General features: G+C 45.2%; 1 protein-coding gene across 9 annotated transcripts in view; it reads left to right on the top strand.

The window, feature by feature from the left end:
- Positions 1 to 8,996, top strand: part of LOC137373915 (coiled-coil domain-containing protein 166-like) — a 73,677-nt gene extending 64,681 nt beyond the window's left edge. For all 9 annotated transcript variants that reach the window (XM_068039862.1, XM_068039545.1, XM_068039635.1 and 6 more), the window contains one exon: positions 8,384 to 8,996. In XM_068039862.1, the coding sequence (XP_067895963.1) occupies positions 8,384 to 8,821 (438 nt within the window). In that variant the 3' untranslated portion in view covers positions 8,822 to 8,996. The remainder of the gene's footprint in view (positions 1 to 8,383) is intronic.
- The last annotated feature ends 4,715 nt before the right edge of the window (positions 8,997 to 13,711 follow it).

The following is a 13,711-nucleotide window of genomic DNA, read 5'->3' as shown; positions in this document are numbered from 1 at the left end:
AGCACTGAAATAGGCCCTTTGGACCATCATGTCTGTACCAGCCATCAAGTACCTATCTATTCTAATCTCATTTTTCAGCACTTGGCCCATAGCCTTGTATGCTGTGGCGTTTCAAGTGCTCATCTAAATACTTCTTAAATGTTGTGAGGGTTCCTGCCTCTACCACCCCTTCAGGCACTGTGTTCCAGATTCCAACCATCCTCTGGGCGAAATAAATTTTCCTCAGCTCCCCTTTAAACCTCCTGCCCCTTACCTTAAATCTATGCCCCCGGGTTATTGACACCTTCGCTAAGGGAAAAAGTTTCTTCGTTTCTACCCTATTTATGTCCTTCATAATTTTGTATATCTCAATCAGGTCTCCTCTCAGCCTTCTCTGCTCTAAGGAAAAGAACCCTAGCCTATCATAGAAACATAGAAAATAGGAGCAGGAGTAGGCCATTAGGCCCTTCGAGCCTGCTCTGCCATTCATTATGATCATGGCTGATCATCCAACTCATTAGCCTGTTCCGGCTTTCGCCCCATACCCTTTGATCCATTTAGACCCAAGAGCTATGTCTAACTCCTTTTTGAAAACATACAATATTTTGACCTCAACTGCTTTCTGTGGTAGCGAATTCCACAGGCGCATTACTCTCCGGGTGAAGAAATTTCTCCTCATCTCAGTCCTGAAAGGTTTATCCTGTACTCTTAAACTATGACCCCTGGTTCTGGACTCCCCCACCATCGGGAACATCCTTCCTGCATCTACCCTGTCAAGTCCTGTTAGAATTTTATAGGTTTCTATGAGATCCCCCCTCACTCTTCTGAACTCCAGCAAATATAATCCTAACTGACTCAATGTCTCCTCATACGTCAGTCCCGCCATCTCAGGAATCAGTCTGGTAAACCTTTGCTGCACTCCCTCTATAGCAAGAACATCCTTCCTCAGATAAGGAGACCAAAACTGCACACAATATTCCAGGTGTGGCCTCACCAAGGCCTTGTATAATTGCAGCAAGACATCCCTGCTTCTGTACTCGAATCCTCTTGCTATGAAGGCCAACATACCATTTGCCTTTCTTACCACCTGTTGCACCTGCATGCTTACCATCAGCTACTGGTGTACGAGAACACCCAGGTCTCACTGCATATTCCCCTCTCTCAGTTTATAGCCATTCAGATAATAATCTGCCTTCCTTTTTTTGCTACCAAAGTGAATAACTTCACACTTATCCACATTATACTGCATCTGCCATGCATTAGCCCACTCACTCAACTTGTCCAAATCACCCTGAAGCCTCTCTGCATCGTCCTCACAACTCACCCTCCCACCCAGTTTTGTGTCATCTGCAAATTTGGAGATATTACATTTAGTTCCCTCATCTAAATCATTAATGTATATTGCGAATAGCTGGGGTCTTAGCACTGATCCCTGCGGTTTCCTGTCTGCCAACCAATTTTCTATCCATCGCAATACACTACCCCCAATCCCATGCACTTTAATTTTACATGCTAATCTCTTATGCGGGACTTCTGAAAGTCCAAATAAACCACATCCACTGGCTCCCCCTCATCAACTCTACTAGTTACATCCTCGAAGAATTCTTGTCGATTTGTCAAGCATGATTTTCCTTTTGTAAATCTATGCTGACTCTGCCCGATTCTACCACCGTTCTCTAAGTGCTCTGCTATAAAATCTTTGATACTGGACTGTAGAATTTTCCCCACTACCGACGATTGGCCTTCAATCCCATTAATTTCCCCAACACCATTTCTCTACTAATACTGATTTCCTTCAGTTCCTCTCTCTCACTAAGCCCTGTGTTCCCCAACATTTCTGATATGATATTTGTATCCTCCTTTGTGAAGACGGAACCAAAGTATGCATTTAGTTGGTCAGCCATTTCTTTATTCCCCATAATAAATTCACCTGTTTCTGACTGTAATGGACCTACATTCGTCTTCACCAATCTTTTTCTCTTCACATACCTATAGAAACTTTTAGTCAGTTTTTATGTTCCCTGCAAGCTGGTACTCTATTTTCCCCTTCTTAATTAAACCCATGGTCCTCCTTTGCTGAATTCTAAACTGCTCCGAATCCTCAGGTCTGTTGTTTTTCCTGGCAAATTTATATGCCTCTTCCTTGGATCTAATGCTATCTCTAATTTCCCTTGTAAGCTATTGTCCAGTCTCTCTTCATAGCTGAAATGCTCCAGCCCAGGCAACATCCTGGTGAAACTCCCCTGCACCCTCTCCAATGCAATCACATACTTCCTATAGTGTGCTCCCCAGAACTGTGCACAGTACTCCAGCTGTGGCCTAACTAGCATTTTATACAGCTCCATCATAACCTCCCTACTCATATATTCTGTGCCTCGGCTAATAAAGGCAAGTATCCCATATGCCTTCTTAACCAACTTATCTACCTGTTCTGCTGCACCCCTGACCTTCTGTACTTCTTAGGGTCCTACCATCCATTGTATATTCCCTTGCCTTGTTAGTCCTCCCAAAATGCATCACCTCACACTTCTCAGGATTAAATTTCATTTGCCACTGCTCCGCCCATCTTACCAGCCCATCTATATCGTCCTGTAATCTAAGGCTTTCCTCCTTACTATTTACGACACCACCAATTTTGGTGTCATCTGCGAACTTACTGATCATACCTCCTATATTCACGTCTTAATGTACACTACAAACAGTAAGGGTCCCAGCACCGATCCCTGCGGTATACCACTGGTCACAGGCTTCCAATCACAAAAACAACCCGTGACCATCACCCTCTGCCTCCTGCCACTGAGCTAGTTTTGGATCCAATTTGCAAATTGCCCTGGATCCCATGGGCTCTGAGCCTCCTGACCAATCTCCCATGTGGGATTTTATCAAAAGCCTTACTGAAGTCCATGTAGATGGAGATGGTTAGATTTTCTCTTGTTGGAGATGGTCATTGCCTGGAACTTGTTTGGCACAAATGTTACTTTCCACTTATCAGCACAAGCCTGAATATTGTCCGGGTTTTGCTGCATTTCTGCATGGATTGCTTCAGTATCTCTCGTGTCGCTAATGGTGCTGAACATTGCGCAATCATCAGCGAACATCCCCACTTCTGACCTTGTGAACGGAGGAAGGTCATTGATGAAGCAGCTGAAGGTAGTTGAGTCTAGGACGCTATCCTGAGGAACTCCTGCAGTGATGTCCTGGAGCTCAGATGATTGACCTCCAACAACCACAACCATCTTCCTTTGTGCTAGGTATGACTCCAACCAGCGGAGTGTTTTCCCCCTGATTCCAATTGACTTTAGTTTTGCTAGGGCTCCTTGATGCCATAATCGGTTAAATGCTGCCTTGATGTCAGACGCTGACCTCACCTCTTTTGTCCATGTTTGAACCAAGGCTGTAATGAGGTCAGGAGCTGAGTTGACCTGGCAGAACCCAAACTGAGCATCACTGAGCAGGTTATTGCTGAGCAGGTACCGCTTGATAGCGCTGTTGATGACACCTTCCATCACCTTACCAATGATCGAGAGTAGACTGATTGTGTGCAGGACAAGTCCAATCCACCCCAAGAGCAGGACATACCTGGGCAATTTTCCACATTGCCGGTTAGATGCCAGTGTTATAACAGCACTGGAACAGCTTGGCTAGGGACGGAGCAAGTTCTGGAGCACAAGTCTTCAGTACTATTGCCGGAATGTTGTCAGGGCCCATAGCCTTTGCGGTATCCAGTGCCTTCAGTTGTTTCTTGATATCATGTAGAGTGAATCAAATTGGCTGAAGACTGGCATCTGTGATGCTGGGGACTTCAGGAGGAGGCCGAGATGGATCATCCACTCGGCACTTCTGGCTGAAGATTGTTGCAAATGCTTCAGCCTTATCTTTCACACTGATGTGCAGGGCTCCCCCATCATTGAGGATGGGGATATTTGTGGAGCCCCCTCCTCCAGTTAGCTGTTTAATTGTCCACCACCATTCATGACTGGATGTGGCTGGACTGCAAGAGCTTAGATCTGATCAGATGGTTGTGGGAGCACTTAGCTCTGTCTGTCGCATGCTGCTTCCGCTGTTTGGCATGCAAGGAGTCCTGGGTTGTAGCTTCACCATGTCGACACCTCATTTTGAGGTATGCCTGGTGCTGCTCCTGGCATGCCGTCCTGCACACTTCATTGAACCAGGGTTGATTCCCCCGGCTTGATGGTAATGTTAGAGGGGGATATGCCAGGCCATGAAGTTACAGATTGTGGTTGAGTACAACTCTGCTGCTGCTGATGGTCCACAGTGCCTCATGGATGCGCAGTTTGGCATTGGTAGATCTGTTCAAAATCTATCCCATTTAGCACGGTGATCGTGCCACACATGATGGAGGATATCCTCAAAGTGAAGACTGGACTTTGTCTCCACAAGGACTATACGATGGTCTCTCCAACCAGTACTGTCATGGACTGATGAATCTGCGACAGGTAGATCATTGAGGAGGAGGTTAAGCAAGTTTTTTCCTTCTCATTGGTTCCCTGCCACCTGCTGCAGACCCAGTCCAGCAGCTATGTCCTTCAGGACTCAGCCAGCTCGGTCAATAGCAGTGCCCCGGAGCCACTCTTGGTGATGGACGTTGATGTACCCCTACCCAGAGTATGTTCTGTGCCCTTGCAACCCTCAGTGCTTTTTCCAAGTGGTGTTCAACATGGAGGAGTACTGATTCATGAGATGAGAGTGCAGAAGGTGGTAATCAGCAGATTTCTTTGCCTTTGACCTGATGCCATGGGATTTCTTGGGGTCCAGAGTCAATTTTGAGGACTCCCAGATCAACTCCCTTCTGACTGTATACCAATCACTGTGCTGCCACCTCTGGTGATTGAGAAGTATGGAACATTGTAAAGTATGATTCAGTAATTATGACTATTTCAGGCTGTTGATTGACTAATCTGTGGGACAGCTCTCTCAATTTTGGCACATGTCCCCCACCTGTTATTTCGTTGTCATTTCCAATGCCTAGGTCAGTGCCTGGTGGTCCATCCGCATGTATATATTTTTGAATTTTGCGTAGTGTTTTGGAACAAAAGAATGGCCTGCAAAGGCATTATAGAAGGCAGTTAAGAGTCAATCACACTGCTGTGGATCTGTAGTCACAAGTAGGCCAGACCAGGTAAGGATGATAGATTTCCTTTTCTAACGGGCATTAGTGAACCAAATGAGTTAACGACAATGCAGTAGCTCAAGGACAGAAAACAGCGAGTTGTAGTAAATGGTTGTTTTTCAGACAGTTGTTCCCCAAAGGTCAGGACTGGGACCGCTGCTTTTTTTTTCTATATATAAATGACTTGGATCTTGGAATACAGAGCAGAATCTCAAAATTTGCCGATGACACCAAACTAGGAGGAGAGATGATATCAACTGCTGCAACTGATAGACTAGTGGAATGGGCAGAGAGGTGGTAGATGGAATTTAATACTGACAAGTGTGAACTGATGTATTTTGGTTGTAGGAATAGGGAGAGGCAATGTATATTTAATGGCACAGTTCTAAAGAGTGTGCAGGAACAGAGGGACCTGGGGGTGTATGTGCATACATCTTTGAAGGTGGCAGGACATATTGAGAGAGTTATTAAAGCATATGGGATCTTGGGCTTCATAAATATAGGCATTGAGTACAAAAGCAGGGAAGTTCTGCTGAAGCTTTATAAAGCTCTGGTTAGGCCCCAGTACTGGTCACCACACTTCAGGAGTATTTCCAGCATTTCTTGTTTTTAAGTGGACATTGGATAGACACATGGATGAAAATGGAATAGTGTAGGTCAGATGGTTTCACAGGTCGGCGCAACATCGAGGGCCGAAGGGCCTGTACTGCGCTGTAATGTTCTAAAAAAATTCTAAATTTCACTACTGAACTCACCTGTTTCCATTTTTGTCTGTTCAGTTGTAGCCAGAGAATATATGCAGTGGCTTCTCTTCCTGTTCCTGCATATCTGATCTTCCTCAAGGAACTATCCTTGGCTCCCTCCTATTTCTCATCCACATGCTACCCCTCAACATAATCTGAAAATACATCAGTTTCCACGTATATGTTGGTGAAACTCAGCTCTATCTCATCACCACCTCTCAATCCCTCCACTGTCTCTATATTGTCAAGACTGCTTGCCCGACATCCAATACTGGATGAGCAGAAACCTCCTCCTTGCGAAGACCTAAGCTACCATATTTGGACCCTGGCATAAATTCCATTTCTTAGCCACTAGCTCCATCACACTCCCTGGCAACTGTCTGAAACAGACTGTTGACAACCTTCATGTCATGCCCAAGCCGAGCTTCCCACCACATACTATGCAATCATTAAGACCACCTATTTCCATCTCGATAAGATTGACTGAATCCACGTCACCTTAGCACATCTGCTCTTGAAACTCACATCTAGGCCTTTGTTACTTCTAGACTTGACTATTTCAATGCTCTCCTGGCCGACTTTCCATCTTCCACCTTACATAAACTTACTCTCATCCAAAATGCTGCTACCCACATCCTAACTCTCACCAAGACCATTCACCCATCAATCCTATGCTTGTTTACCTATACTGGCTCTTGGTTAAGCAATTTTAAAAGTTTCATCCTTGTTTCCAAATCCCTGTATGGCCTCTGCCCCTTCCTATGTCTGTAACCTCCTCCAGCCCTACAACCCTCTGGGATATCTGTGCTCCTCCAATTCTGGCCTGTTGCTCATTCGTGATTTTTAATTGCTCCACTATTGGCGGTCGTACCTTCAGCTGTCAAGGTCCTGAGTTCCCTCCCTAAACCTCTCTCTCCTTCTTTAAGATCCTCTTTAAAACTTACTGATTTGATCAAACTTTTGGTCATCTGCCCGAATATTCCCCTTTGTAGCTCGATGCCAAATTTTGTTTGATAATGTTCCTTTAAAGCACTTTGGGGCGTTTTACATTAAAGGAGCTATATAAATGCAAGTTGTTTTTCTAGCTGTGTCACTAATCTCCCCCCTTGAGCCATCTCTTGCTTTTGGGATCATTGATATTTATTGATGAACATGTCCAGAGCCTTCATTTTCCCTTACAGGATGCTTGAGTTTCCAGTCTGTTTAGGAGCATATGTTGCTGTGGGTGCTTTTAGTCTAACCTCTCCTTCCTGCTTTTCTCTCTGCTCTACCACTGTCAGTTCCGTAACGGTCATCGCTGTGACCTCTTTTTCCAAGGTCTCGCTCCAGAAATTGCGCTCCCTCCCTGATGTGTTTTTTGAGCTAGAACAAGACACTTCCCACAGAGTATGACTACATTTAGAAGTCCTTACTCTCACACTGCTACCAGCTCTCTCTGATGTCTGTGATAACATTCCCTCTCCCGTTCCCTTTTTACATTTCTAAATAACTTTTCATGACCTTAAGATGCCCCAAAGCCTTTTACAGCCAATGAATTACTTCTGAGGCATAGTCACTGTTGCAATGTAAGGAAATGCAGCAGCCAATTTTCAAACAGCGAGTGTCAGACTAGGTGTAATAGGAAAAATGGTCTCCTACCGTGTTGTAAATTTCATGAATCCAAGAGATTCAACATGTGCATGACTTCCACGACTGCAAACAGGAGTGATATTGGCCAGGATTTTACTACGGACATCACAGGTCCCGAGCTTGCATTTGCTGGCAGCAGGACATGCTCACAATTTTAGCACAGGTGGCCTCCTAATGGAGAACAGCGGGCAAATTCTTGATATTGCTGGCCCAATCAGAGGACCGGCAGCTCTGAAGCCTCAGCAGTGCCACCGGGAGAGGTGCAGGAGACCTTGGGAGCTAGGCAGGTAAGTAATAAAAATTAAGGCCCAGCGTCAGAGGGGAAACTCCTCCAGGGAGATCATTGGGTCACGGAGGTTGCCTTCTCTAAACGTAATGCAACATTTCTGCCATTGTACCTTTCCCCCGAGAATTAGTGACAGCCACCCCGGCATCTGCAAAATGCCAACAGCACTGTAAAATGGCCCCCTAATTGGGCCTTTAATTATTGTAATCGGCTGTCTGCCTTCTTGGAGTGGGTAGCCTCTCCACATGCAGCCCTACCTTCGGCAAAATGCCCCGACAGCGGGACCGCGTCAGGGAGCCGATCCTGCCCGGCTCCTCACGATTTTACTGGCCCACCCTCTCACCTCCAGGGGGCTGGAAAAATTCTTGCCATTGTCACTGCTTCTATGCACCATGGTGAAATTTGGCAGACTCTCAGGTGGAGGGTCAAGGTTCATAGTGCAGGATGCAACCAAGCTTAAAAAGAGTGGGACTGAAGATACTGTAAATCAAGTAAGCAGACAATTAGGTAACGCAAAGCATTGGTATCAAAAGCCTGAATATTAGGAGGAAGGAGCAACTTGATAGACATCTTCAAGTTAATAATTTCAAACCATGTCCTCTGTCTGCCCCACAGGAGGCGGTCTGCTGCCTGATTGAGCACATTGAATCGATTAAGATGGAGAACCAGCAGCTGCGGGAGGTACTGGTGTGCTTGATCCAACGCTCCCGGGTCCTCCGTGAGCAGCAGCAAGAGTTGGAAGCGCAGCACAGGCAGCTGCTCCGGGAGAGGGACTACAGCACCAAGTTGAGGACACTGCGGTACAGGAAGCAGCTCAACGAGACCGAGGAGCAGCCGAAGGTTGAGGAGCAGCTGAAGATTGAGGAGCAGCCAAAGGTTGACGAGCAGCCGAAGGTCGAGGAGAAGCCGAAGGTCGAGGAGAAGCCGGAGACTGAGGAGTCGTCAGAGACTGAAGAACAACAGCCAAAGCTTGAGGAACCACAGGACGAAGAGGAGTTAGAGGAGCTGGAAGAGGCTGGGCTGGAGAACACAGAGAAGGTGCCAGAACCATGAAGCTTACAGGCAACATTTATTCATTTAGCCAGTTGCCTGTCCTGTGTAAATATGAGACCCTCCTCGATCCAAGCAAATTGTCAGGCTCCACATCATTTTCCAGCATTTGTTTCCTTTCAAAATTCTGCATTTTAATTTTAAACCTTCAATGAATATTAAACTGGTGTATAATATAGCCTCTAGTATGAGTAACTTCATTAAAAAAAAAACACCCCAAAGTACAAACACATTTTTCTGCAATGTAACTCGCTCTCTTATTTGTGACTGGGCTTGTTGTTGCCTTGCAGATTGGATTCGGCAGGACAGCAGAGGGCCAGTAGACTCTCAGTGCATACAAGTGGCCAATCACAAGGTACTTGACCTACTCTGCACACGCGATGGCAACTTTGTACCACGGCCTGAGCACCTCAGTTTGAATAACCCCTTTTTTCCACCACTTTAATCCAGCAGCAACATCACAGTATGGTTCCCCATTGTGCTCCCAACAGGTGTGCACTAGTGTGCCGACTGTTCGCTCTTCCTGTGCAACGCTGTGAAAATTTCCTTTTGTACCTCTTCAACAAGCTTAACCAGCAGTTAATCAGGGGCGAGCAGGTTACTGGTTCCCCACGATCCACTCTTACTTTGAAAATTGCAGCACATTCTGGAGGCATCGTAAGACTGGCATACCATCTAGATACACTATTTTCAAATTGTGTCCAAATCCAATCTCACTCCCATGGGCATTTCAAAATCCAGTTCCAAGTCTCGAGATGGGTGGTGAACCCACAACCTTCTGGAGTTAGAGGTAAGAATGCTGCCAACTGAGCTATAGCTGACACAGACAATAAGAGTGCAGTCAAGGAGAGTAGGAATGTAGTGTAGTAGAGAAGGTGCTATACTTCTGGAGAAAGAAAGATAAAAGCAGTGAGTAGAGGAAGTAGAGAAGGTGCTATAAGAACATGAGAGAGAATGAGGAAGAAGCTCCCTTCCACCAGTGCCTCAAAACTTCAGCAGGGGCATCCAACAGAGTTTAGGACATTGATTTGAATCACACAAGCAGAAGGTGGAATTTGAATTCAATTAATAAATCTGGAATTAAAAGCTGATGACCATGAAACCATTGTCGATTGTTGTAAAACCCTTCTGCTTCACGAATGTCCTTTAGAAAGGAAATCTGCTGTCCTTACCTGGTCTGGCCTGCATGTCACTCCAGACCCACAGCAATGTGGTTGACTCTTAAATGCCCTCTGAAATGGCCTCGCAAACCACTCAGTTGCATCGAACTGTGACAAAGGTATTAAGGAATGAAACCAGACCCGACCACCTGGCATCGATCTAGGTACCGGAAACGACACAGCAAACCCAGCCCTGTCGACGTTGCAAGGTCCTTACTAACATCAGGGGGCTTGTGCCAAAGTTGGGAGAGCTATCCCACAGACTAGTCAAGCAACAGCCTGACATAGTCATACTCACCAAATCATACCTTACAAAATCCCAGTGATCACCATCCCCGGGTATGTCCTGTCCCTCTGTCAGGAAAGACCCAGCAGAGGTGGCAGGACAGTGGTATACAGTCAGGAGGGAGTTGCCCTGGGAGTGCTCAACATTGACTCCAGACCCCCATGAAGTCTCATGGCATCAGGTGAAACATGGGCAAGGAAACATCCTGCTGATTACTTACTGCTACTACCAACAGCCCCCCTCCATACACACCCCCTCAGCTGATGAATCAGTACCCTTCCATGTTGAACAGCACTTAGAAGAAGCATTGAAGGTGGCAAGGGTGCAGAATGTACTCTGGGTGGGAGACTTCAAGGTCTGTACTGAATGTGAAAGGAGTTTGGTAAGTGGGTGAATTTTAAGGGTTAATCTCTAAAGACTAGTTTTTGTTTACATCTAGCAATTAATTGAAATTCTTGTTTCTTGCAGTTTGAAACAGGGTATACTAACACTCAGAGTAGCTGTAGCTAGTTAATTAGGTAGCTAGCTTAAACTGGTTTCTGAGCTCTAGCAGAGCTGACAGCATTGTTTTCAGAGTATAAAATGAGGGGACTCTCAGTGCTGTTGTTCTGCATTGAGTGCTGCTGGAGGGTACAGGGTGTTAAGAAGGGCATTTGGTAATTGAGGGCGTTCAGTAAGGAGGGGAACTATAAATTACGAAGAAAATAAATTTGTGTGCACAGAGTGTAAACTGGGAGTTTGGTGCGTGAGGGAGGGGTTCCTTTCTTTCAACCTCCAGTAGCTGCCTCTCACTTCGGTACAGGGAAGAAGTTGATTGGTGAGTAACTGGTAAGTTATTTTACTGTAATAAAAAGTTTTTAAAGTTACGCAATGGCAGGTCAGCTCGGCCAAGTGGAATGTACGTCCTGTGGGAAGTCATGGACGAACCATGCGTTCTAGATGAACACATCTGCAGTAAGCGTCACCAGCTGCAGAAGCTTAAGCTCCAGATTTCGGAACTTGAACAGCGGCTGAAGTCACTGTTGTGCATCCGCGAGGCAGAGGATTATGGGAAGAGGTCACACTGCAGGTTAAGAGCATGCAGGCAGAGAGGGAATGGGTGACCACCAGGCAGTCTAAGAGAACCAGGCAGTCAGTGCAGGAATCCCCTGAGTCTATCTTGCTTGCTAATTGGTTTTCCATTTTGGATACAGGCGAGAGCGGTGGTTCCTCGGGGGAGTGCAACCAGAGCAAAGTCTGTGGCACCACGGTGGCTCAGCTGCACAGGAGGGAAGGAAGAGGAGTGGAAGAGCAATACTGATAGGGAACTCGATAGGGGATCAGACAGGCATTTCTGCAGCAGTAAACGTGACTCCAGGATGGTGTGTTGCCTCCCTGGTGCCAGGATCAAGGATGTCAAGGAGCAGCTGCAGGACATTCTTCTGGGGGAGGGTGAACAGCCAGAGGTCGTGGTCCACATTGGTACCAATGACATAGGTAGGAAGAGGGATGAGGTCCTAATTTTAGGGACTTAGGAAGGAAATTAGAAAGCAGGACCTCCTAAGCAGTAATCTCAGGATTTTTCCCAGTGCCACCTGCTAGTGAGCATAGGAAAAGGATGATTGATCGATTGAACACGTGGCTGGAGAATTGGCGTAGGAGGGAGGGCAACAGATTTCTGAGGCATTGGGACTGGTTCTGGGGTAGATGGGACTTTTACAAGATGGACGGGGTACACCTTAACAGGACCGGAATTAATATACTCGCAGGGAGATTTGCACGTGGTGTTGGGGAGGATTTAAACTAGCTTGTCAGGGGGATGGGAACCTGAGGGGTAGCTCAAATTGGAAGGAAGTAAAGCTAGTAACAGAAGGTAGAAAAGTAGCAAGTGACAGTAAAAGGCAGGCAAAATAAAGGCTAGCATTAACGAGGCTTAGAATGCAGAATTTCAAGAAGACAAGGTTAAGGGCACTCTACCTGAATGCACGCAGCATTTGCAACAAGGTAAATGATTTAAAGGCCCAAATAGAGGTAAACGGGTATGATCTAATTGCCATAACAGAAATGTGGCTACTGGGTGACCAAGATTGGGAACTGAATATTCAAGGATATTCGACATTTAGGAAAGACAGGCAAAAAGGAAAAGGAGGTGGTGTTGCATTGATAATAAGGGGTGGGTGGGATCAGTACATTAGTAAGGGAGGATCTCAGATCAGAAGAACAAAATGTGAAATCTGTTTGGGTGGAGCTAAGAAACAGCAATGAACACTAATGTTGTGGAGAACGAATTTCTAGGGTATTAGGGATGGTTTTCTAGAGTATTAGGGATGGTTTTCTAGAGCAGTATGTTGAGGTACCGCCAAGAGAACAGGCTATCTAGTATCATGAGAACAGACTAATTACTAAACTTGTTATAAAAGAACCTTTAGGGATGAGTAACCATATGATAGAATTTTACATGATGCTTGAAAGTGAGTTAGTTCCATCTGAAGAAAGGATGTTAAATTTGAACAAAGGAAATTATGAAGGTATGAGGGGCAAATTGGCTACGGTGCATTGGGAAAATACATTACAAGCTATGACACTACATAGGCAATGGACAGTCTTTCAAGAAATATTACATAGTTTACAGCAACTATACATTCCTTCAAGGCATAAAAGCCACAAAAGCAACTGTGGATAACAAAGGAAGTTAAGGATTGCATAAGATTAAAAGAAAAGGCCTATAAAGTTGCCAGAAATAGTAGTAAACCTGAGGATTAGGAAGATTTTAGACTGCAGCTAAGGAGAACGAAGAAACTGATAAAGGGAGAATAGAGTATGAATGTAAACTAGCAAAAAACATAAAAATGGATTGTAAAAGCTTCTATAGGTCTGTAAAAAGGAAACATTTGGCTAAGACAAATGTGGGTCCATTACAGGCAGAGTCAGGAGAATTTATAATGGGGAATAGAGAAATGGCAGAGAAGAGAAATTATTATTTTGTGTCTGTCTTCACTGAGGAAGATACAAGAAATCTCCCAGAATTAGAGATCCAAGGACTAGGGAAAATGAGGAATTGAAGGAAATTAGTATTAGAAGGCTGTATTGGAGAAATGAATGGGGCTGAAGGTTGATGAGTCCCCAGAACCTGATATTCTACATCCCAGAGTGTTGAAAGAGGTAGCTATGGAGATAGTAGAAGCATTGGTGATCACCTTCCAAAATTCTATAAATTCTGGAGCGGTTCCTGCAAATTGGAAGGTCGCAAATATTACCCCACTATTTAAGAAAGGAGGGAGAGAGAAAACAGGGAATTACAGACCTGTTAGCCTTACATCAGTCATTGGGAAAATGCTAGAATCCATTCTAAAGGATGTGATAAATGGACACTTGGATGATAACGATCTGATTGGGCATATTCAGCATGGATTTGTGAATGGAAAATCATGTTTGACGAACCTCTTCAAGTTTTTTGAGGATGTTACT

This window comes from Heterodontus francisci, chromosome 1, assembly GCF_036365525.1.
Source record: "Heterodontus francisci isolate sHetFra1 chromosome 1, sHetFra1.hap1, whole genome shotgun sequence".
Classification (NCBI taxonomy): Eukaryota; Metazoa; Chordata; class Chondrichthyes; order Heterodontiformes; family Heterodontidae; genus Heterodontus; species Heterodontus francisci.
This window is presented reverse-complemented; position numbering and strand designations above follow the sequence as displayed.